Below are 27,067 nucleotides of genomic sequence, written 5' to 3'. Positions count from 1 at the left end.
ACAGCGATCCTCTAGTTTTGCAACTCTCAAACTGCTTCTAACAATGCCATCACCCAGAATTAGGAATGCATTAAATGTCAAACGTAATTTATTATTTTTTTTTAAAAAAGGATCCACCCCTTCCTTCCTCAATGGCATAATGTCAGTCAATCTACAACCAACAAGAAAAAAAAGATAACAAATAAAAAAATAAATTAACCAAAGAGACACCCACCCACCCCTCTAACTCCATGTCTACAGATCGCATTAACCACCAAGACTCTCTGTGTTTCTATTTTCAATAAATTTATAAAATCACTGTTAAAAACTAAAACAGTTTAGGAAAATAATCAACTCTGCTGCCGTTGAAATGGTAAATGAGGAATAAGAATAACAAAAAGAAAAAAAAAGTCAAGCAACAGAAAGAAGAAAAATATTAAAAACAAACTCAAAACCAATTTTTTCCCTTCTGTGCCCAGTTCTGCCAGGAATAATATTGGAGAATGGCTATTTGTTCCAGATGTAATCAATGTAGGTGAATGAGAAGGGGGTGGGGTGAGGAGTGAAGTCCTATGTGTTTGCTCTAAAACTAAAATAACAATCATTTTGTTGAAGCCAGAGCTTTTAACTTCTAGAAAGGTGAAAAAGCAAATATCAACTTGAAATATTTAATGTAGATCAAGAGGAGGAGGAGGAGGAGAATATATGAAGAATTTTAATGGACATCCTGTAATTGATAGGGTTACTGAAGTGGTACTACTTCATTGTATTCGTGTAGTGATTCTAAAGTAGAACCACTGAAGAGGTTTCCTGAAGATTGTGAAAACTATGGATCAACAACAGAACCAGTGACAAACTGGTGAACGCTTCATGGAATATATTTACTGCAGCTGACACACAGACATACATTGCATCCTCAGATGGTAAAGAAGTACCACATTGACTTTTCTCAGAAGAGGAAGAGCAGTGTCCTCGACTTTTTCTCTCAGAGACCCCAGACTGGTTGGAGGGAAAGAGGAATTTATTGTCAGACTAGAAATTTGGTCTCAATGTTTACAATGGACTTTACTATGTTAAAGGTACTCCAGGACTAAGGGCTGGTGTTAGAGCAGTTCCCTATAAACAGAAATGGTACCACCCAAACTTCCATATACTTTCTACCTCCCAAATTCCACACACAAGACTCATGGTAAAAGACACTTGAATCAAGATGCTGCATGGATGAAGATTAAAGATAAACAGATAACATGAAGTGTTGAAGGCAGTTCAAATCAACTGAAGAATATTAAGACTTTCAATAAGCCCTAAATGGACCATATGTATGGAATAACTCTGACTGTGGGCCCCAGATAAGGATTTCTACCACTAATACAAAGGCTACACATTTTGGAGATGTGTAGTCAATGAACAACCCCTGTACTTGACTGCTTTCTATTTCATCAACTCTGGAAAAGGATAACTTAACACTTATAAAGAACTAGCAATGCATCCCGGCATTGCCAGGGTGTGATGACCTACAGCCACCTTGTATTATTTGTTCCTTTCTTATGGGCAGAATCAGCTATAAACTCCCAATGTGGTTGTCTGATGCTTCATGCATGCATAGAGTTGTACTGAAATAGCAGGCATAAAAAATACCAGCTTAATTTATCCAAGGGAAAGGCAAAGGCCGATACAGCTTGGCACTTGTGATGTTGCAACTCATTTCTACAGCTGAGTGAATTGGAGCAACATGAAATAAAGTGTCTTGCTCAAGAACACAACACACAACCCGGTCCAGGATTCAAACTCACAACCTCACAGTCATAAGTTTGGCACTCTAACCACTGAGCCATGCGCCTTCACTCCTTACAAGATCGCTAACTTCAATAAAGAAGATATGTGTTAAGATGTCTTTGAAGAAGACAATATAGAAGAAGTTGCACCAAAGTGTTAATTACTTACCAGAATCTACATTAGGAAGTTCTTCATAATGTAATGGATGTTTGCGTGGTCGGCCAACTTTACGCTTTTCCGGTGTCTTTAAGCACTGAAGTGTGGGATCAGCTTTCCCATTTGACATTTGACAATCTCCTTCAGCAGATGATTGGACACTGGAAAAGAGTTTATGTCTCTTCTTTGGTGGCAAACACTGCTGGTTGCTCATTTTCATCTCTTCACCAGTCTGGCAGAGATTCTCTTCAGAGGCACTTTTCCGACGAATTACTTTATTTTTCTCTTTATGGCTTTTCTCTCCAATTTCTTTGCGAATTTTCTCTCCTGAGTCTTTCCGAGATTTTTCTAAGAAATCTTTACGATTTCTATCAAAGCACTCTTTATGAGGCGGTTTCTCTAACAACTCCTGTGGACATTTCTCTCTATAAGAATTTTCGGCATTTTCTTTGCTGTGAACAGCACCGACATAATTCATCTTCTCATTTACTCTTCGAAGATTCTCTTCCTTCTGAAATAACACTTTTGAACTATCCAATGATTTATCAATGTTTTTCTCCGATTCTAAATGCTCATCACACGACTTTTCTAATGATTTATCAGATTTTGGAGTTACAGAAACCTTACGATTAGATTTTGCAAAGGATTTCTCAGGAATTGTCTCAGTTAATTCTGAATCTTTGGTTTTTATATGTTCCAATGTTGTATCATTTTTAGATATCTTATTGTCAACATCAGTGGATTTATCGATGGCATTATTCAAAGTTTTAACATAACTTTTGTGAAATTTAATATCACCATTTTGTTCATCAGAACCATTTTTCTCAAAGTGGCACTCACTAGAAGTTTTGCCACTTCGATCTAATGACGACCCCTTGCGTACTTTATTTAATGAACCTTTTCGTACTCTGTCAAGTGAAGAGCATCGGCGTGCTCTATCAAGCGATAAACCTCGGCTCACTTTTTCTCGCTCTTTTGTATCCTTGACGACTTTTTCACAAGCCTCTCGACGATTCTTCCCACCAGGTTCTTTCACTCCAACTTTTACAGGGTCTTTCAGTAATTTTTCAGCTGCTGCTGCTTTGTTCCTTTTGTCCCCAACATCTTTCGAGCAACGTTCTCTCAACTCCTTACGTAACTTAACCTTCTTAGATTTGTCTGTTAAATAATGGAATGGTGACTGCTGGTTCTCTGTTGGGCTTATCTGTGGAGAGAGCTGACACTGCATGTCCTCGTATGAAAAGTGGCAGTTATTCTGTTCATTATATGTCAGTTGCCTTTCCTTTTTTTTCTTTTTACTGCTGATAATTTTTGCTAACCGAAATATGCTTGGCATAGGTTTGTCACCCATGTTAAACTTTGCAAGATGTTCAAGAGATTCTGATATTATCAAACTATCAAATTGTCCAATTATTACATCAAGATCTGCAAGAAATACTGGATCAACTATATTTTTATGTTTAGACCGAAAATAAAGCATCCGTTTTTTCTTCTTCTTACTGATTAATTTACGTTTTGCACATTGGCGAGTAAATTTCTTGAATGACTGTGAATGAAATCCTGCTTTTGAGATTGTGGTTGATGTTGCAGCAAAACTAGAAAAAGAATTTCCATCTGATGTAAAAGACGGCTGATTAAGATGAATGTTATTGGAAGTAAATGAAGAAAATGTAGCTTTTGCAGGGAGATTAACGTTTGATGAAAAAGAGCTCCGAAGAAACGACTGATGACTGTTTGATGAAACACTTCTTTTTTTCCTTCGTCCACGACGAGGCCTACGCATCATCACGTGAAGCTTAGGCCTCCTGATTTTCGGAACAACTCGAGTGGGTTTGGTTTCTTGCTGAATGCAAACATTAACAAGAGTGGGTTCAATGGTGTCTAAATTATCAGTCAAATTGAAGTCATTAAAATCTTCGGTTTCCTCTTGGCCATGGAACTGAGATTTAATTGAATCGTGAACACTCCTGATCAATGAATCAAAATCTCCTTCTTCAGAAGGGAGTTTTTGCCCTAACCCGGATCTTCGTTTAGTCTCCAAGGTTTCAGAGTTCTCACATTCCAATCCAGTCTGAGTTACCTCTTCTAAATGCCGTAAACGCTTATTTTCCAAAGGCCGTAAAGCATTAGCAGTTGGATTTTTCCGAGGTCTCCCTCGGGGACGTTTCACAATAGGGGACAAGCTATGAGTTGAACCACTCAAAGAACTCCTTGAGCTCCGCTGACTCAGTTTACCAGACATCAAGTTATCATGGGTCATATTATTGGGAATCCCATTATTTTCAGGTTGCTCAAACATGGTCGGTAATTTCTGTGACGCCAAAGTTTTCTTTAGCATCGACTTGTTTTTAGAGCCCTTTGGTCTTCCTGGTTTTCTGCGAACTTGGATCCCATTTAATGACCCACCTATTTCAGTCTTGGTTTTATCACATAAATCGTTACAGTTTCTGTAACTCGAATGGAATTCAGCTTTAGAATCACAAGTGTTCCGAATGCAAGGGTCCGTTATTGTTCCTTGAAGAGATTCAACTTGATTTTTGAAATTACTGTTAAATGCAGCTTTTTTACGTCTAACTAACGAACTTCTTTTTAATTTGCTTGGGCCTTCAGTTTTGGGAGAGTCTGGAGCATTTAAGGAATGTTTTTCGGCCAACTTCAGAAGTTCTTCTGAAGTATTTTTCTTATCAGTGAGGTGTAACTTCTGAAGCTTTGAAAGTTTCTTTCCTTTCTTCAATTTCTGGAGACTTCTTAAATTATCAGATTTTATAAAATTTACATCATTTTGAATTACCTTCTGACTGGGGAAAGACTCAAAGTCATCTTCAGACTGACAAGATATTTTATCTGTTAAGACATCCTTTTCCTTCTGTAAAACTATATCATCCTTAATTTTGGGCAGCTTTGACCCATCCACGTTATTTCCAAATGTCCCTGACTGCTTTGTATTGAGAGATTCAACAAAACTTTGGCTGCACAACCTATCATCAATGGCTTTCATCTCAGATGATTCTTCAGTCTTCTTCACAACTGGTTCCTCAATACTATTGGCTGGCGGAGGCTGAGACAATAAAGAAGCCTTACTGTCTGGAGGATGTATATGGTTATTGATAGATTTCTTGGAAAGAGATCTGGCTTTTTTCATCAATGGAATTTGCTTGTTTCTTTCAACAATTCCATTGTCAGCCTTCTTCTTTGGTTTAATTGAATGCAGTACTGGTTGTTGTTGCATCTGTTTGGTTGGACTTGAGTGAGATTCTTTTGGTTGTAGTGAGGCCGATGTTTGGATCTTGGCCGGTGCGGTTGATGGTCGGTGTTGGTACAGCTGGGGTGGTAGTTGTTCTTGAAGGTTTAATGGAGGGCGACACTGTTCCAATAGTTTGGTTGGTGACAAAACCTGTTGTTGAAGTAATTTGGGAGGATGATGTTGTGGCTGTAATGGTTGTTGCTGATGCTGTGAAACAAACTGCTGCACATGTAGCATTTGCTTTTTCTGTTGAAGTTGTGCAGGTTGTTCTTGTAATTGTGGAGGGTGTCTTGCATCCTGGAATTGCAGTGGATGCTGCTGCTGCTGTTGTTTTGATTGCACAGACTGCTGCTTCTGTTTGTGTAAATGTGTTGTAGCTTTCTGAGATTGTAAATCTACAAGATGTTTTTCTTGTTGTAAATGCGAGGAGCTGTGATGTGATGGTAATGATGAACTCTTCTGTTTTGTCTCCGATGAAGTTGTGTCTTTCTGTTGAGTGGATTTCTGTTTCAGCTGGACCTGCTGAGATTTCCCAATCTGTCGTTGTTTAACTTGTTTGAATTGTTGCTTCTGTTGTTGTTGTGGTGGTGGTGGTGCCTGACAATTTACAGATGATGTTTTACTTAAGAAATTGTTCTCTTCACATCTGGACAGTACTGGGGTTAATGGTGCTGATGATAAATCAGTATTTTTTGATACATAATTCATATTTATATTTTTAGATTCTAATTTTTCTTCAGATTTCTTAACAGAAACTTTTTTATTCGACTGCATTAAACAAGTTTCACTGTTCTGTTCTGCTAGATTACATTTTTTCAACAGTGTGTTACCAGTTTTGCTTACCTTCACCTTTTTACTTTCATCGCCCTCTTTGGGTTCCAACATGGGTTTTACCTGTTCGTCTTTCATTTTAGAATCTAATTTCTTCCCAAAAGAATTACTAACAATGTCATTTATTGGCTCAGCCTTTTCAGATTTTGACAACCGAAAATCTTCAAGAATCTTACCATTTTCGACATTTGCAGGAACAAAACTGTCAGTCTTGGGCTTGGATAGATCCTGTTTAATAGGAACAAACTGCTTTTCAGCTTTCTTAATTTTCGGCATATTTTCAGCCTTTTTACGTTTGGTTTCAGTCTTTTTAACTCCAGGCAAACAATATTCTTCCAAACAAGGTGGATCTTTGACTTTTTCAGAGCATGGCAAATCTTCAGCTTTCATTAGAACTGGTGGAGAATCTTCATATATTCTGCGATTAGGGAGTAATGAATCTTTGATGCCTTTATAACTATCAAAATCTGCCTTTTGCAATGCTGGTATGCAATCTAACTTATTAGATGAGTTACATTTTTTAGAATAAGATTTATCAAACGCAGAATCAGTTTTTTTGTTTTCTGAAAATATGCACATTTTCTTATAGAGAGAGTCCACTTTTTCCTTACTTGAAAGAACATCCACTGTTTTAACTAAAGAACCAAATTTGTGGGTTGAAATGTCTGATGAGTATTGTGCAGATGAGGAGTTGGCTAATGATTGACAAACTGATTGTTCACTGCTGTTCAATGATAACATTTGCCTCTCTGCTTTCTTGCTGCACAGTTTGTCTTTCTTTTTGGCCCGTGAGAAATTTGAGGAGTTCTCAGTATGTATGTTATCTACATATTTCAGGTAAGACATATCATTCATACCTGTGGAATTATTCAACTCACTACCTTTCTTCTCAGCAGATAAATCACTGGTTTTGTTCAAGCAGGGTTGTTTGTCATGTGACCCCTCATATTCAAAGAGGTTGGCAAGGTAAGATAACTGAGATGTTTTATTAGCATTGCTTATGCTGTCCACACTCGTACAAAGCACTGGATTTGACTTCCCATTTGAATGGATGTTGAATTTATCAAAGCATGGCACACTGCCATAGGCTTTAGAATTGCTGCCAGATTTTTCATCGACACAAGTTGGTAGTTTCGAGCTAACAGACAAATTCACATCTTTATTTTTCTCAAATAATGTTGCTTTAGTGTTCTGTAGAAATGGTTCAAGTGACTTAGTCTTTGTGACTTTCTTATTAGATAGGTTATGCTCAGAGACTGACTGTTTATTCTCTCGAGTCGGGGAAAGGTTGCCATCGTCTTGTTGGAACCTGCACCCTTGGTAGCTAGACAAAGATTTACCTAGAATATCAGCCGAATAATTTCTTTCCAGAATCTTATGGGGCATTTGTTGACAAAAAGGAAACTCATTGACATCTTTTGTGTGATGATTGTTTGCTTGTATGTGTTCAGGCAATGTTATGTTGTTAGAAAACGGGGTCCTCTCAATTACCTCGGCGTCTCTTGTTTCTGCATACAAGTGAGCATAAATCAATGACTTCTTGTTTTGTAATATCCATGAATTTTTTGCCCTTTTAGGAGGGCGCCCCCTACCTCTCCTCCTTCCCATGTGTTTTGAATCTGATGCTGAGGAAGTTGTTTTTATATCACAGATTTGTCTATTAAGATCACAGCTAATTGAACTGAGAGTAACCTGAGAGGTGGCACAAGTAGTAGAAGTGGTAGTAGCAGTATTGATGGTCGTGGTGGTTGTGGTTGTGGCAATACTTTGCTGGGATAAGCTGGTTGGTTTTTGAAATGTTGAAATACATCGGTTAAGTTGGCTGTTGGACAGTAACTGGCTGCCTTCAATGTGGTTATCAGAATTAAGCAATAGTAAATGACTTGGGGATTCGTTTCTTACAGGTGTGCCTGGGAACGATTGAATTCCACTGTCAGGTGAGACATCAGAGCGACTTAATACATCCGAAGCAGACTCAGCAGGAAACGGCCCGGAACAACTAGCACCATTATTTTTCCGAAGATGTTTATGAGAGGCTAAACTAAAGTCAACCTTGTTCTGATGCTCATACTTGGCAAATGTGTGGTAGTCCAATGTACACGCATCACTTGTACCATCTTCAGTACTGTCAATACACTCGCCACCACTCTCACTAACACCACCCCGGTCTTTGTAACAAGTTGCTGTGGTAGCACCTGTTTTTCTTACGCAATCTGGGAAATCATAAGAACTACATTTTCCAGCAGAACTGGGGAAATTCTTCCCCAAGTTAACTGGAGGCCAATCTCTATAAGAAGACTGTCTGTTTAGGGTGCTGGAAGAAATTGGTCTGTCATATTGACATGTTGAGCGATATCTATTTTTCTGTTTTATACGAGAAACTTTGGGAACGTTCCTTGTAAATGGTGCTTCAGGCACCAAAATTGGTTTATCATTGTCAACATTTTTAATATTTTGTTGACCTAACTGCTGCTGCTGCTGCAGGTGGTACTGTTGCTGAAGGTGCTGCTGCTGTTGTTGCAACTGTTTCTGTTGTGTTTTATAAAGTTGCAGTGACTGTTGTTGCTGTTGTTGCAGTTTCTGCCGTTGTAGTAATAACAGAGTGTGTTGCTGTTGTAGTTGCTGCTGTTGCAGTTGTTGTAGTTGCTGCTGCTGTTTTTGTAGTTGCTGCTGGTGCTGTGATTGTGTGTCAATTTTACCAACATTCTGTGGAAAAGAAAAAAGAAGAAATCATAGAAATAGATTTTTTTCCCCAAAAAGTAAGAATGAAAATAACATAATACAGAGAAAAATTATGATGATGATGGTGATGATGAGGAGGAGGAGGTGAAAGAGGATATGGTTAGGTTGGCTTTAAACAAAGTGTATTTGAATGGAATTAGCAATGATGCTACAATAGAGTCTTAGAGAGAACTTTCAAGGGAAATCACGGTTGTGACTGGCATCCATAAGTTAGCCAAAGGCATTCAAGACATCGTCATGGAATTTCTCGTAGACAAGTAAAATATGCAATCTGGTAGTGGTAGACACCAATGTGTGAAAAGTCTAATATGAGATGGACTGTTGACAGTGTAGCTATCAAAACTGGGACCGTAATCAGAATTAGGGTCCACAACCAAAATGAAAGAAACTGAGATGCAATTGGATTATCTTGGGTTGAAAGTGAATGATAAAGTAGGTGTATGCAAACTCAGCTAAAATGATAGTGTGAAGGAATATTTCTATTCTGTTGAACCAATTTATGACCAAGATGGACAAGGCCATTCTGCAACTGATATAAGTGTTTTTTGAAACAAGTGAAAATTTTAAACATATTTCAAACATATTAAGAATTTGTGAAAAGAATTTAGAATACTCTACATCTTGACATTTTCTTTTATTAAAGTACACTCAGTCAGTTAGTGGGGTTGTTTTCCTTCAATTTCACAAGCAAAGAAAAAAAAAAAAAAGTACCATTGGTACAATCAAAATGTCAAGTCTGAATTCCTGAACGTTTAACTCTATATAGGCATATGTGTGTGTGTGTGTGTGTGTGTGCGCGCGCGCGTGCACACACGCATGTGCATTCTATGCCCAATTTATCCCTGCTAGGCTTTCCTCACTTTTTAATCTTTCTAACGTTCATCCTTCCATCACTATACTAACCACTGCATTAATCTAATGCTGTAATTAAATGAGAGTAGAACTAAATATTTCATCACTTTTCTCACCTACCACTTATCTCTCTCTCTCTCTCTCTCTTGCAGGAACCACTTCCTTTTGACATCCATTCCTCATTCTCAATCCCTCTCCACCTTTGTTTTCCACTGATCACCCTTTCTGTGCCACCAGTTATCTCCTTTTCTCTCCTCTTAACTAATTCTCATTGACACTCCTATTTCATTCCTAACATCCTCCCACATCTGCCACTGACTCCTCTCACTTTTCTTTGCCATTCGCTACATTGCACCCAACCTTCTGGCATCATTCTCTCTTTTCCTAACTGTTTTGTATTTTCAGAGTCCATCCTGACACCTCACCACCACCATCTTTACCTCTCCACTCCCATTATCTCCAGCCACCCTTATATAATGATGTAGCCACATATCTCCTCTACTATAAGAAACCTATTCCTGTTCCTCTATTGTTCATCAGCTTCTCAGCCCTGATTATAAAGCTGCTGCCCTTTCTATTCTACCCCACTCGTTACTGTATTTCTGCCGAGATGCTCTGTGTATCTTTCAATTACTTTAAATAGAACAAAGAATTTAGTAAAATAACTTAGTCATCATTAAGCTAGTGTTAGGAACATAAATTGTGACTAAGGTTTGATGGGAGACTTTAATTCAAAACTTATGAAAACAAGACATTTGTACTACAGAACCAGAACTGGTTTCAGCCGGGTTGATAATGAAAGGGTTAAAGACAACCTGTGTTGGTGCCAGTGCACTCTGCAAAGTGGTTGGCGTTAGGAATGGCATCCAACCATAGAAACCTATGCCTACACTGACAATTGGAACCTGGTGCGGCTGTCCAACTTGCCAGCTCCTGTCAAACCATGCAACCCATAACAGCATGGAAAACGGATGTTCAATGATGATGGTTAAACAACAAAACAGTTAACAGCATTTAATCATGCTTGTAAAACTAAAAAATTTGATTGATTGAACTTATGAAGCACATTATGAATGGAAATTCCATCTCCCCCCACCATCTCAATGCCATACAAATGCAACCAAACAACAGCCTTCGACTTAATATTTATATTTACTTATAATATCTCAACGATGATTAAATTGTTTAGTTAAAGGCTATCAAGAAATGGCAAGTCTTCTTATATAATTACACCAGCAACAACAGATAATTCTTGGTCATTGGAACATTAGGACAGATTGCCTGAAGAAAGATTGGTCAGGCAGTGATTTAGCCGATGACAAGACCTGTAACAAGAGATGAAGGGACAGAACAGTAAACTGTGAGGTTTCTCATAGTACACTCAAGTGTTTGAGGACAGCCAGACTCAAAGAACAACCTTATTGATGCATAGATTCCACATCTCTAGAATAAACAAATGGTATTATTTCCAAACATTACATTCTCTCCTCTCTCTCTTACCTACCACACACCCATATCCTTGTAGATGGTGGACTCAATAAACCAACAGTCATTTTAAGATTTTCTTCATATTTCAAAATATTAGAGTTATTTCTTTATATATTTATAATTATTCTCTAATTTTGTCTTTAAACGTTTTCCTTGCCATTCTCCACCCAAATTACTTTACGTTAATTACAACAGTTGCTATTCTTTTTTTTCTTTTCTCATTTTTTCACTTTCTTGAACCTTTTATTTCTTTCTCTCTCTCTCTCTGTCTTTCATTTTAGCCTGAATAAGCCAGCCTACTTAGAAACATAGAGTTTCTATTTTCAACAACCTTCACTTTGGTTGGAATAACTGGATAGTTTGGTCAGCAGCCAACAAAATTCCAAAATGAAATCACATGACTTCTGGAACTATTTTGCATCTGGCACAGCTTCAACTTACCTCCTCTCTAAAAAGATGATTGATTTGTTTAAATTAACTATACAGTTTTCAAACACAACACAACACACACACAGTCCTGCAATACCATCGTTTATATACTAAGAAACTACTTATTCCATTACTTATCCAAAAACAATAACCTATGTAGCAGGTCTTTCTTTATTTAGCATCTTCATACTAAATAGATAATGCTTAGTTTTATGAAACTATCTACAGTTTATTGGTGTATTTCCTCATGGAATTGTCTGAAAAGCTCTTTGTCAGATTCTCAGAACATTCTATTTACAAGCAAAGCCAATTCTCTTTCATTCCTATGTTGTTAAAAGCAGCAGGTTTGACCAAAAGTGGTGGACAATCAGCTAAGAGGCCAGTATTTTGTGTTGTCATTGCTATCACCTTGTGTCTGTGACTAAGATAAGTTTCAATAGCTCAATCCACCTGGCTGTAAACAGGTCATTATTGTTTAAATTAGGTCAGCTATGATCCAGCAAACTTTTGATGAAATCCATTCCAGTGGTGGCCATTGCATTTTTTATTCAGATAGTGTAGACATGGTTGTGCAGTTAAAAAGTTTGCCTTCATGGTTTGGAGTTCAATCCTGTTGTGTGCTACCTTGGGCAAGTCTCTTCTACTATTGCTTCACACTGGATGAAATTTGATGGGTGCAAACTAGACAGAAGCTTGTCATATAAATGTGTATGTGTGTGTGTGTGTGTGATGATGATGATGATGATAATGATGATCATTATCATTGTTTAACGTCCATTTTCCATGCTGGCATGGGTTGGATGGTTTGACTGAGGTCTGGAGAGCCAGCAGCTGCACTAGGATCCAATCTGATCTGGCAATGTTTCTACAGCTGGATGCCCTTCCTATTGCCAATCATTCCGAGAGTGTAGTGGGTGCTTTTTATGTACCACCGGCACAGGAGCCAGTCAGGTGGGCCTAGCATCAATCACATTTGGATGGTGCTTTTCACGTGCCACCAACATGTGTGGGTATGTTTATATGGCAGGTTCCACAGAGGGTTCCACACTCTGCAGTCTTGAGGTTTCTAAGGATGTTAGGAGTAGACGAATGGCTTGAGATGAGGGTCATGCAAGCCATGTAGAGAGGTGCATTCAGCAAGATCAGAGTTAGCAATGAGTTCAGCAAGGAGTATAGAATGCAGCTACATGTCTATCAGGGCTCCTTTCTCAACTATCTCCTTCTCATTACAGTTTTTTAGATTATAACAGAAGAATTTAAGACTGTCTGTGAGAACTTTTGTATGATGATGACCTAAATTTGTAGATTTAGAAAAGAAATTCTAGAAAGGGAAGCAACACCTAGAATTGAGGGGTTAAGTAGGAATGAAAACAGGACCATCTTACCATCATGCAAATGGTTGTGCTTTATAGGAGGGAGCAGCTAGGAATTCCATATAGTGTACCCTGGTGTAAAGCATGGATGTGCAAAAGATGTGGTTGGATTGTAGGTAGACTGACTGAGAAGGTAGCCTTTGTATGAGGCAGATGAACAGGAGCAGTCAGCAGTAAGAGTACACATGAAATAGATTCTTTCAAATACCCACAAGTCTCTGTACATGTTGTTGATAGCTTTTGTTAGTTTGGTGACTTAAATAGCAGTGGAGCAGAGTATTCTTCAAACATAGTAAACTGCAGAAGAACAGGATGGAAAAAAGTTCTGGGTGCTAATTAGTTCTGCTGGTAACAAAAGGTTTCTCTTGTTACCAAGAAGTGCAATGCTGCCTGTTAGTGAGATGTAGGCCTTGAATGCAGAAGATTTGTGGAGGTGAGAAAGAAATGAAGAAAGCATGCATCACAAAATGTGCAATGAATGGTGGAGCACAAATGAGCTGAGAAAAAAGCTGGATATATATATATATATGAGGAATTAAAAAGATTTAGTGTGCAAGAGAAAAGATTATGCTGGGTAGAGGGGATGTCAGCTGTATGAAGAAGTGCCCCAAGTGGATGGGACATAGGGCAGAGGGGGACCTAAGAAGACATGAGACAAAATGGTGAAAACTCATCTCAAGAAGTTGAACCACATGAAGGGGATCACAAAGAACCCAGATAAGTGATTACAGGAAGTAGTGGAGAAGATGCATCCACCCACGTGAGAGAGAGAGAAATAAAATAGATGCTGACACTTTGCTGTCCTTGTTGCTATTGGAAACAGAGTGAAGCAGTGATTGGTCTACAAGAAATATTGTAACCAACAATGCAGTCATTCACAAATTGTGACATAAAATAAATAGAAATGTGAGGCCCAAAATGGCAACATGAAATGTTGACAATGATGGGCTTCCATATATTCATAGTTTGCAAACAAAATTCTGATGGTGTTGTAATCAAGTCAATCACGTTGAAAAGATGTCTTTTGATCTCTGTAGCAATGTTATGGACCCTACAGATAAGACATAAACATATTTCCCTCTATGTTGACTGGTTCATTGACTTTTACATTAAAATTATTATTATTTTATGTCTGTGTACAAACTATATGGCATAACTGTCATCTAATTTTCAGAATGATGATGATGATGGGAACACCAAAGACTGAACTAATTGTAATCAGCATCAATATGTCAGATGTACATTATGTAATTTCTAACTTTTAATAAAGAAGGTGAACAAATTAATGAAACTGGAAAGAAAAACCAAACAATTCAAGACATCATTTGATACTGCCATTAATTTTGTTGTTTTTCTGCGAATGCCATGATACCAACCTCTAAGCTACAGAGACAAACTATATTTATCAGAGAAGATGGAGGAAGACAATTGTTTCAATAAGAAAACTGCTACAGAAAATGACAATTAATGCAAATACACAGCAGTGAATAACAATAGGCTGATAGAGATGTTTGTGAAACATGAGAGATATAATTGTTCGCCATTTTCAAAGAGGCTGAGAAGTATAACAATGAAAGAGAGAGAGAGAGAGGAGAAAAAGAAACACAGGGCAGACATGATTGGAGAAAAAGAAACTCTGTTTTGACAGTACTCAACCAGAGTTCAAATAATCAAAACAGACCCCTAAAAATCCCAACACTGGTTGCAGTGCTGAAAGGTACTATGTGATCACTTGACTTGTTAAAACTAGCAGCTAAATTTTCCCAAAATCCCACTGTTGCACCAAAACTGACACAAGGTTAAACGACCATAATTTTACAACACTAAGGTCTGTAGCTCAAATTCAATGTCCTAATATCTGATCAAGACGAAATGATTACAGAACTAAAGTCTGTCTGTAAGATCAATATATATCAAATATCTAAAGAGTTTTTGATTGAATTTCTGAGATGAGGAATTAGTTTGACATACTGGTTTATCTGGGCTAAGATGATGACACTACTCCGAATAAATCAGTGAATAATAAAGACCAATGTATGTTTAGCAAAAAAAAAAAAAAAAAAGCTATAAAACAGACATTTTGTAATAGTTGTGATATATGTTGAGAGCAGAAAGAAACAGGTGACTCACTCATTGGGTGTTTTTGATATCAACTCACCTGAGCCATTGTTCATAAACACCTGTTTTAAAGTGTTTTTAATTGAATTAAAACCTCCCATCACAATTTTATGTAAAAACTTAAAAGAGCTTAATATACCATTAAAAAGTTAAGTCATTTTACTAAATGAATTGAATCAATTTTTTTTTATTATTTTCAAATTATTTGTGGTTTCCAAAAAAGGTTAAGGAAAACAAGCAAAAACAGAAAAAAAAAAAAAAAAAACCCCCTGAGTAAACTGACATTTACAACAGAGTAGGCAGCTACAGGCACTGGAAATTGTGCCAACAGCATAAATTGGCAAACAGATGGTATGAATGCATGCCATAGACAGTGTCCAAAAATGGAAGAGGAAGAAGAATTTGGGACATGTCTACGTATACAAAGGGAGAAGAAAAGTTCCCTGATGTTGTTCACAGATATACTGACAAAATAACAGTTGCTTACAGATAGAGGTTTTGAAACCTAGCACAATAAAATATATTTCCATGAAAGACCTAGAAAAATTGTCCAAGAATAAGGAGGAGTCAGAAACATCTAAAATGTAAGGTTTGAAAACAGACAACCTTAGTAATAAATGAAACAACAAAATAAACAAAGGGTCCAACAGGCAACAACAAAAGTGTCATAAATTTATACCAAAAGACATATGAAAAGATGAGTAAACATGTATACAACACCTGAGGCAGACAGAGCTGAGTGATGATGATGACGACAATGATGACACCTTATTTGCCACAAGGGCAATGTTATGACAATGAGAGGACAATGTAAGGAGCCTACATATAATGAAGAATGAAAAAAACAGGCTGGAAAAACATCAGACAAGGAAATGCAATAAGAAATCTCAATAGGAAAGGAAATTATGGCCAATAAGAAAGCCCCTAGATGCTGTATTACCCTGACTTTGTCAGTTCTGTAATCAAAGACATCTTTGCTGGTCATAGTTCAAACTATACAGTAGCAAGGCATTGTGATGAGGAGGTGAGTTCCTCATGATGGCAACTGTAACACAATTACAAACTGGAGATAGACTGGCATCTTTCCTAAGGCAGGACAGATAGATAAACACACACACACACACACACATTATGTAGTTGCATCAATAGAAATTGAGGTAAATTAAAAAATCACGCAACAAACTTCCATTAACAGCATTTACAAAGGGTGTTCATTAAAGATTTCCCCTGACCTACTTCGCAAGGACTGGGATAAACAAAACTTGGCATAACTATTAGCACTTCTCCACATAGCCACCACCACTGGTGACACACATCTCCCATCACTTTATGCAGCTGTGAAGACCTCCTCTGTAGAAGTCGGTAGGTTGCGTCTGGAGTCAAGGCTCTACCTCGGAAATAAGGTCATCACCTTCCGAAAAGTGCTTCCCCTTCAAAAAACACTTCATGGTTGGAAAGAAGTGGATGGAAGTCAAATGGTAAGAGGTCACAAGAGTAAGGGGCATGAGGAAGGATTTCATAGCTGCAGGACTATGCTTTGATCTGTTCAATGTGCACATTGTGAACTAGGACGTTGTCTGGGATGAGGCAGACTCCTTCGGTCAGCATACCATGCCTCTCTGCTTTGATGGCGTCCAGCAATTTCTGCAGCAGAGAAGTGTAGTATGCCCCGTGAGTTGTGGTGCCCTTTGCCAGGATATCCACCATTACTACTCCACGCTGGTCCCAAAAGACTGTGAGCATCATCTTGCCTGCTGACGGTTGGACATGATCCTTCTTGAGAGGTGGTGAGTAATCATGTTTCCATTGCTTCAACTGGACTTTAGTCTCAGGATCATAGCGATGGCCCCATGTTGCATCCTATGTGATAAGTCTGCTGAAAAACTCTTTCTCATTTTCTTGGCACATTGCCAAAAGAGCTTGGGAGCAACTGACTTGTTCCTGCTTCTGAAAAGGTGAGAGCATCTGGGGAATCCATCGTGCAGACAACTTCAGCTTGTGTAAATGGTCGTGAATGATTTTTGTTTCCATGGACCTTACACTTATCTTCACTTCTTGGGCTAGTTGGCAAATAATTATGTGGTGATCCTCCAAAATGGCAACTTCCACTTTATGGATGGTAACATCATCAAGGAATAGGAGCCGTTTCCACTGATGTCCGACCACATTTGAACTGGCGATGCCAGTGCTTGATTACATCGTATGATGGTGCATTGTCACCATAAACTTCTTTCATCTCATCACAAATCTCTTTTGGTGCATGACTTTTCAAGTATAAGAACCTGATCACTGATCTGCATTGAACTGCCTCCATTATAACACCTTTGTCCACTTCAGCAGCTGTAGAAGACAAACGAATACTAGTGGAAAGATGCAATATACAATGTAACATGTAGAGACATGTATGATTATACCTGTACAAGTTCCATTTCCTGCAATAACCGAAAGTGGGTCAGGGGAAATCTTTAATGAACAAGCCTTGTATTTACTTCATAAGTTTGCTTCAGACATCACAGCCAAGGTCATGCTGGAGCACCACAACCAAATTCTTTAGTGTCTTAAATACATCACTTCTTGCAACCCCAGATAAGATATTAACTTTCCTATCATTAATAGTTTGGCTGATATAAGTCTTGTAAAAAATACTATGGTGGTCATAGTAAGATTTGAACTCATCATCAGAAAAGTTACTAGTTCAACATTTTAAACACATAATCATGATATATACATTATTAAGGAATGATTTAATATTACATATTATAAACACTAATTGGAAACAGAAAAGACAAAGAGACTCATAATGAGAACAGTTGTCCCAGCTTCCTTCCATGTGTTCCAAACTAATATTATAATATCTAACATTATATATAATTAGGCTGGGCTGTGATGTTCATACATTTCTCAATGGCATTTAGCAAAGCAAGTGAAATAGTTACAAACAGCAAACAGACCTAAGTTACACTACAGTGTTCCCCACTGGTGTGTGTGTGTGTGTGTGCACGTGTGTAGAATGTATCACTGAAAGAAAATAGCTTCCTCTGGAAATTAAAAGTAGGTCATGAACTCAGATTGCCCAGAGCTTACAAACTTGGACTTATTGTATGGTACTTGCCACATACATAGTATATATAGGTTATTTATTACTGCTAGGCATGTGTACGTGTGTCATGCATGTGTGTGTGTGTGTGTGTCTGTGTGTGTGTGTGTGTGTGAGTTCCGGCTGTCTGTAATAATGTGTTAAGATTCATGAGCCACTGACGTTTTTCACTGGTGGCTTTTATTACTTTCCTCTTGTCCAGTACTTTTAATCAGTCAGGTTACACTGACCTCACTTTCAACAAGGCAAATAACCAACTTGGCACACTTTCCATCATTATTATTATTGTTGTTGTTGTTGCTGTTGTTTGTCTGTATGTCACATCTGGTAACAACAACCCAGAAAGATTTGTCAGACAGCTGCTTGGTGAACTGCAGGGTGAGTGATGGGGCTAGAAGAAGTTTGGGAATGGCATAAGATTTAGCCAGTACAAGGAGAAGGTGTAATATGATATGGCAACATTATTAAATGGATGTAAATTTAAATATAAACTGCAATGGAGACTACAAACAGGCTGAGAAATAACAACTATCCTAGCTGAAGTACCTGAAACCATGTGAATTACTGTAATTAATATCATTCAGAACTCTGACAAAAGAAACTCATACAATTATAAAATAAAAGTCTTTAATAACCTACTCGATATATTCTGGGGCTTTTTGTTTTTTTAGATTAAAAAACAAATTTAAAGAGTTTTAAACAACAGATTGTTTTAGTAAAACAAGCAATATTGTGTGTGGTGTGATTGACTCGAAACAAGGTGCTACTGTTTTGTCATGTTTGTATTATTGATCATAGGTTCTTTGTCAACTCTGGTATCTCAGAAATGAGGATATCCAGCCCAACCCTCACTGCTGTCGATGTCGTCATCATATCCACATTTCCATGCTTGCATGGACGATACTTGCTAAGGCAGATTCTCTGCAGTTGGCAGGCCATTCTGTTGCCAACCCTCATATGCTTTAAAGCAAGGTAATACCTTTCTGAGTCGCTTTATTCTAGCCCCAGGCTAGAATAGAGGACACTATACCTAGTGAATGCAATCGTTAGACAAAAAACTGTATAGAAGCACACTGTGTGTGTGTGTTAGCTCCACCACCCCATATCCTGCCACTCCCACCATTATCCTTCATGATGTCTAAGTGGACATCAGGGTGAGATTGAACTCTTGCAACTTTCATCCACTTTCCCTTGGTTTTCGGTCACCATGCTCTCTTCTATTCTCACTGTTGAGAATATGTAATGCTTCCCTCCCTCCGTAATAAATCTCTTCCACTCACTGTACTGTAAATTCTGCCAAAACCTCACAAGTTCTGGCGTCAAAATAAACTGCAGCCTGTACACTCAGTAAAGTGGTTGGCAAATTGAGCAGAGGCAATGACGAGCTTGGGAGGGCTCATCAGTCTTGCTAAAGACAAGACAACCTCTATAGTGCTGGTGCATATATGAAAGTATACCCCCAGTTCACTCTGTTAGGTGGTTGACACTAGGAAGGGAATCCAACTATAAAAACCAAGCCAAAGTTAAGACATTAGATCGAGAGACGGTCTTCTAAGCCAATGAATCATTTCAAATTCTGTTAAACTATCCAACTTATGGCAGCAAGGAAAACAAAATGACAACAACTATGGTGACAGTGAGATCTTACAGATAATAAAAATGAAAGCACCATCATCATCATCATTGTTTAATGTTTGCTTTCCGTGCAGGCATGGATTGGATGGTTTGACTGAAAACTGGTAAGCTGCAGGGCTGCACCAGGTTCCAATCTGATCTGATGTGGCAAGGTTTCTAAGGCTGGATGTCCTTCCTAATGCCAACCACTCCAAAAGTGTAGTGGGTGTTTTTTTATGTGCCATGACTACAGTCTCACTTGGCTTGACAGGTTAACATAAGTACGGTATGTTGCCAAGGGTTTTGGTCACCTGTCACTGCCTCCATGAGGCCCAATGCTCGAAAAGTGCTTTTTACGTACCATTGGTATAGGTGCCAGTCAGGCGGCACTGGCACCGGCCACGACAATGATTTCACTCGGTTCAACAGGTCTTCACAAGCACAGCACATTGCCCAACGATTGAAGGGTGCTTTTAACAGTCCAGTCACGCAACAATGGCGTTAGCCATGACTATGATCTCATTTGGCTTGATGTTGACCAAATTATAAACCATCTCCTCCGTATGGAGGACTTTATTTACAAAGAACCCAGCTGGAGAACCTACCAAAAGTTGTTCATGAATTCTACTGAGATAACAGTAATGTACCAAAACTAGTGAAAGTCAAATTAACTAAAGCTGAAAACAGTAAATTAGAACCAGGTATTAAAAATCAGAGAATTAGAACAGAACCACACAAATAGTTTGGTGTAGGTACAACACAGATATAAATAGTTAGGTGTACATACAACAGAATCACATATAAATAGTTAGGTGTACATACAACACACAGAAATTTAACACAACTGTATTATTCAATGCTAGAAATAAGATGATATATTATAAATACATTAGCCATATTATAGCTTCAGCATAAACTGAAAGATTAGTGAACTGAAAAGCTTAAACTACCTATTAACAGCATTCTGGAGCTAGCAGCTCAAAGCTGATATATCTATTCCATACACTATACTAGAGACAACTAATATAAAATAACAACAGTGGGACTAGAGAAATATTTAGCAGCAAGCAAATGTATGGAAGGAAAAGATTTAAATTAGGACAATACTGGAGAAGAGGTTTAAATAAAATAACAAAGAATGAAAATCAAAAATAAATTCCACAATATACCAGAGAAAAACTACACCAAAGCCAACACTCTGTAAGATTTATCAAAAAGAAAGTAAACTAAAATAAAAGCTAACAATGGCTCAAAACTTCTAGATTAAAATTAGGAGCAGTATGTCTTTTTAGTAGTTGAAAAGGATCACAGCCTAGCTACAAATAATTATAGGAAGAATACAATAAGAGAAGAAGCTAAGCTCAACTGTTGATTATCCAATTAATAACATGAGGCAACTGACAACACCATTTTTGGGAAAGCAGTCCTTGAAAATTCTGTCTATTCACAGACATGATTAAGTTAGTAGTTAAGTCTACTGAGCAAAGTATTGACACTTTGATAGGAAAAGAGATGAGAAATGATGCAAGCATGTCCTAAACATGGTACACAATAACTGTCTGACCACAAACATCTAGGACATGTCAGTCTAGATTGACAAAGTGATCAAGGTGAACTGTTAAATACAATAGCAATAACATGACAGAGGCACCAGGTATGACATAGAACATAAGAATTGTACTAGGGACTACAAATCTATATACAGCCTTAAAAAGTAGCCCAACTAGTCACAACCGACATCCAACCCAAAACACTCCGCAATTCAACAGTACCACCAACACAGTCCATATTTTACCCAATTCATACAACGCAACACTTATACACAATCACCACTCAATAACACATTGTTCCAGCCATGCCTGCCATGTTTTCTTATTTTTGTAGCAGGAAGAATACTACGGTACTCCGTCGGTTACGACAACGAGGGTTCCAGTTGATCCGATCAACGGAACAGCCTGCTTGTGAAATTAACGTGCAAGTGGCTGAGCACTCCACAGACACGTGTACCCTTAATGTAGTTCTTGGGGAGATTCAGCATGACAAGGCTGGTCCCTTTGAAATACAGGTACAACAGAAGCAGGAAGAAAAAGTGAGAGAAAGTTGTGGTGAAAGAGTACAGCAGGGTTCGCCACCACTGGAACCTTGTGGAGCTTTCGGCATTTTCGCTCAATAAACACTCACAACGCCTGGTCTGGGAATCGAAACTGCAATCCTACGACTGCAAGTCCGCTGCCCTAACCACTGGGCCATTGCACCTCCACGCAGGAAAAATAACAGATGAGAGACGTCTTAGAAATAGTTCAGTGGTTCTCAACTGTTTTTTGCCTAGGGACCTCTTTGATTCCTATTTTACGCGAATGGATCCCCAAAGCCATTCAGTGTTTAAATAAATCCAATTATATTTTTATAATTAAATATTATTAGTGATTGTATAAATAATTAGTTAAAATATCTTGTGTATTGTAGAAAGATATAATCAATTTATTGCACAAAATAAAATTTTAACAACAAAATCTTATGTGGACCCCACTTGAGAACCACTACTCTAATTCATCCCTGATCCCTATTTATTGAAGGAAAAGGACACTGTAGGTGGTTCACCCCTTCTCACAGCACAGTGAGGTTGATGCTGAGAGAGAGAGAGAGAGAGAGAGAGAGAGAGAGAGACAGAGGGGGGGGGGTAAAGAAGCAGATGAACAGACTTCAGTACTTGACTGGTATTTAATTTATTGACCTCAGAAGAACGAAAGGCAAAATTGACCTTGGTAGGATTTGAACTCAGAACACAAAGAGCGAGAATAATTACTACAAGGCATCTGTCTAACACTAACAATTGCACCAACCAACTGTCCTCACGAAACATCCATGAAACACAATCCCCAACAACAGGATACAGCCCCGAACAGCAGACACACAATACAACAGACATACAGAGTGTATAACCAACAACACAACTGTACCACACAGCACAGAGACAATGTTATACACAGAAAGTGTTAAAAACATGATCATAATAATTAATGATGATGATTAGGAAGTGACTAATTGTGAGATAAAGGAAGTCGTAATAGATAAGGCAAGATACATTTCATTGTTGTTCCTGTTAAAAATATTCAAACCAGTTGTTCAAGATACAAAAAGGGGGGGGGGGAGGAAAAAGGAACCAATCAGAATGGCTGATTGAAATGTGCCAATAAAAATATTAATATTTTTATAGCTGGGGCCAGTAAATATTTCTCAACCAACGCATTTCTCATCTTGAAAAATCATACAATTTTTAAAATCTGTACATTCTTAAAATATGGCCAGCTAACTTGGAATGCATATAGATGATGATGACGGCAACGATGATGATGACGGCAATAACAATGACAACGACGACGACGATATTAATGATGACAATGATTTCTTTTATTGGCCATATTTAATGATCATTTTTATGAAGGGACATAATAGAAAATGTCTTTATAATTGCAATTATCTTAGCGTAAAGCTGGCATTGAAATGCAGTAACCCTAATGATATGAATAATTCTTATATAAATCACTGAATTTATGTAACAGCCTGTGTAATAACAAAAGAAGCAGGAATTGTTACAAATCAAGAAACAGAACAGCAGAACTAGACAAAAACGGAGTATATAAAAGCAACAAAACCAAGCGATATGTGAAATTCAAAATTAATTGACAAGAATATCAACACAAGGAAACATGATTCTTTGCAAAGTAAAAAAAAATAATTAAAAAGGAAGAACTAATTAACAAAGAGACTTGAGAGGAAAATAAAACAACTGAGACTGTTTCACAGGTGAGAAGTTTAAAGAGAGATAAAGAGATGTGTTTGAATTGAGAAGACATAGAACTAAGAAGAAAGATTCTAGCAAGAGAAGAATGCAGTCAAAGACACAAAAGATGAAAGGTAGCATTTAGCAGAACCAGGAAGACATGGTCAACTACCAGAGATAATAAAATGGTACAGGCAACAATTGGATGTCACTTTAGAAAAAAAGTGACATCAAAAAATTCCATTTAGTCACTTGCCAACACACTCCAGCTTCTGGCACATAGATGTGATGTCTCCTCACTCTTTTCTTTTCTACTGCCAATATAGTGGCCACTGCTCCTCAGGGCTGGTCTTGTGCTATTTCAAGTCAAGCACTCCTCCTGACATTCATATTGTACCCACCACACCCAGTCCCTGTGCTAACAACTACCTTCAGTCCTTCTACCCCAAAATGTCAATGTTATCCCGTACCTAACAAATTGCAATCCAGAGAGACATCAACCCCACCAAGAAATGGTCACAACTAATTTCTCTGTATTATATAAAACATTAGTTTTTGAAGAGTTTGTGACCTTGATACCATTTCTAACGGAGTTGACTGCATAAATAAAACTGAAAATGGTCAGATATTCAAAAGTATTCTGGTGAAATGACTGAGCACCACAACTTATTCTATAGAACATGCAGCAATCATGTTCTATTAAATGCATGCTGTATTATTTTATTGAACGGAAACAATGTGGGGGAGAGAGGACTCTTTCAGTGTTGCTGAGGACATAACAACCCTTCTTGTGCTGGTGCTGTGATAAAATCTACCTAGTACACTGTGTGAAGTGGTGGGTGTTAGGAAGGACATTAAGCCATAGATAATACCTTGCCTGTACACCTTCCATTTCCAAATGGAACGACCAAAACATATTTTGTGATCCATTTACAAGGGTAGTAACTTCAAACAAAGGCTTAGTTCTAATGGATGCCAGCAAAGTGAATGGAAAATTATGGCAATGATGATGCAACAGAGTCAAACAATGTAAACAAGGGGTATAACAAGTGACTAAACAACTGACCCCAGCACTTAATAAGCTGGTACCTTAACTTTTCTCTCATGGCCATTATATGGCTAATTTTTTATGAACAAGAAAAGGACCAATTCTGTAAAAGTGGTGGCATATCGAATGGATTTATGTGAATTTTAAATGATTCTAAAATAATTTTGAGAAAGTGTAGATTTGAATAAGCAAAGGATTAGAATTTTGTCCTAATTGGGTGTCAAGTGTCATCGACTCAGTTGGAGCCACATACACTCTTTTAGGTTCTTAACATCTACAGAAATCCACAGTGAATTAGAGTCGCATATATCTGATATTAAGTGAACCAATGAAATTACATCACATACCATAAACTGTATAACCCAAATAGTCTAAGTAAGAATGTGTATTTAGCCATGTTCCAAAATAGTATTTCTAACTAGGTTGAAATCACAATCCTTAAGTTATCAGAGCAGCATGCTCTCTCCAGGGGTTATAACCACAAAATTATTTTAGAGCAAGGCTGAATGTACAGTTATATCTAGAATTAATTAATTCATGTGCTCTATGGTGTGTTACATCATTTTTTTATCACATTAACATTAGTATATAACATTTAATTATTTCAGTGACAACAACTAACTATGATTTGAACTTCAAATACTGAGGCACCATACTAGGGGCTACATGTAAAGCATATTCCAGCACTCAAGTGGCTCTTACAATTAAAACAAAGAAAAGGAGGCTCTCTACATGGTTGTTGAACCTACTAGAAATAGCTGCCAAATCTCCCATAAATTATACCTTACTGTATTTAAAAACAGCAGATATTGGATAATGTATGTTTGAATAATAGAGGGGCTGACCACAGTTGGAAGACCTATGATCATCCAAACTTAATAGTATGAACAAGAAAAATAAATAATATTCGACAGAATAAAAGTTACAAGGTGGTATCAAAAAGCTCTTGGACTAGTTCTGTAGCATGCCAACAGATGGCAGCACACAGTTGCATTCACAGTGAGAGCTAGCAGTGACTTTCATGAGCCAGTGTGCCAAATGATATCACTGTGTTTACTTCACAAGTTGTGAAATTTCTGTTTATGTAATCACATGTATGCTGTAGTCTGTGATTTTTCGTCATTGAGCATGCTTCGACAAACTTACGGTGATGGGGCAATGGGTCATACACAATGTTTCAAGTAGCATGGGTGCTTGAAAAGCGGAAGAACATCTCTGGAAAACAATGAGCAATCTGAAAGACCTGCCACAAGCGTCACCATCCGGAAATGTGAATAAAATTCATCAGCAGCTCTTTGAGGACCATCGGAGGACCGTCAATGATGTTTTGAAGTGTTCGAGGGAGGACATTCAGTGAAAGTGACCAGATCTGTGAAGCACAAAGAACTGAATTCTTCACGATGACCAACCTCTCCTGACTTGTGAGTTTCTTGCCAAAAACAGCATGATATTGTTTCCACACTTGCCCTATTTGCTAGATTTAGCACCTGTGGACTTACATCACTTCCCCAAAATGAAAATGCAGCTCAAATATCACCATTTAACACCATTGTTGAGATCCAGAGTGAATAGCAGAAGGTCCTCAACTCACTTACGGAGAACGACTTGCAGGCCGGATTCCAAAAGTGGAAGGACTGGTGTATTGCTGTGCAAGGTGACTATTTCGAAGGAGAGCCATGTTAAAATTTAGGTGAATAAGTTATTTTGTATTAAGCATAACTAGCCTGGGAGCTTCTTGTTACCACCTCATAGATGTCTCACGGCAGATACACTTAGTGGATATTCCTAACAAAAACCCAGCAGATATTATCAAAGACTGCAGATATTACCAAAGACATACAGGCATCCCTCATATTACGGCTACCTCAGGTTATGGGATTTCATGCTTACGGAAATTGTAAAGTATAACCCTTAATTTCAGGATATGGTCTGTAATTTCACTCTTATGGAAACTCGGATTGCATATTTTTAAATCGTTAACAATTTAAAACCACACTCCCTTCTTAGCTCAATGGCCACTTGTGTTTTAGCTAAAATCAAAGTGTGTGTGTGTGTGTATATATATATACATATAAATGATTTGAAAAACAATCATCATGTTACACACGTATATAAAAAGTACATAATGTGAGTATATATATATATACATATATATATATATATATATATATATATATATATATATATATATATATATATATACACACACACACACACTCCTTGTCATTTTCTCTTGTATTATATATTCTATATGTTTTGTAGAATGATACATTAAGGAGCTTTCTTTATGAGCTTTTCTTACCAAATTACTTGAATCCATATATTGTGACTTAAATTTATGTATATATATGATGACCATCCACTGGTGACCAAGGAAGACCATTGCTGACCTTTAGGAACATTGTGCACTCTAGGACTAGCTTATATTTTGCATTTGCGGCTCCACTGGTTGATAATGAGCCCTGCTCTTGACAAGCGTACACGACTGCAAACATTACAAACCAAGCTTTCCCTATTCACTAAATTAGCAGTGCGC

General features: G+C 37.7%; 1 protein-coding gene across 6 annotated transcripts in view; it reads right to left on the bottom strand.

Moving 5' to 3' along the window:
• Positions 1-27,067, bottom strand: part of LOC106884485 (uncharacterized) — a 99,434-nt gene that overhangs the window by 56,952 nt on the left and 15,415 nt on the right. For all 6 annotated transcript variants that reach the window (XM_014935894.3, XM_014935895.3, XM_014935896.3 and 3 more), the window contains exon 2: positions 1,924-8,692. In XM_014935894.3, coding sequence (XP_014791380.2) covers positions 1,924-8,692 — 6,769 coding nt within the window. The remainder of the gene's footprint in view (positions 1-1,923; positions 8,693-27,067) is intronic.

The sequence above is a fragment of the Octopus bimaculoides genome, chromosome 12, assembly GCF_046866305.1.
Source record: "Octopus bimaculoides isolate indiv1 chromosome 12, ASM4686630v1, whole genome shotgun sequence".
Classification (NCBI taxonomy): Eukaryota; Metazoa; Mollusca; class Cephalopoda; order Octopoda; family Octopodidae; genus Octopus; species Octopus bimaculoides.
This window is presented reverse-complemented; position numbering and strand designations above follow the sequence as displayed.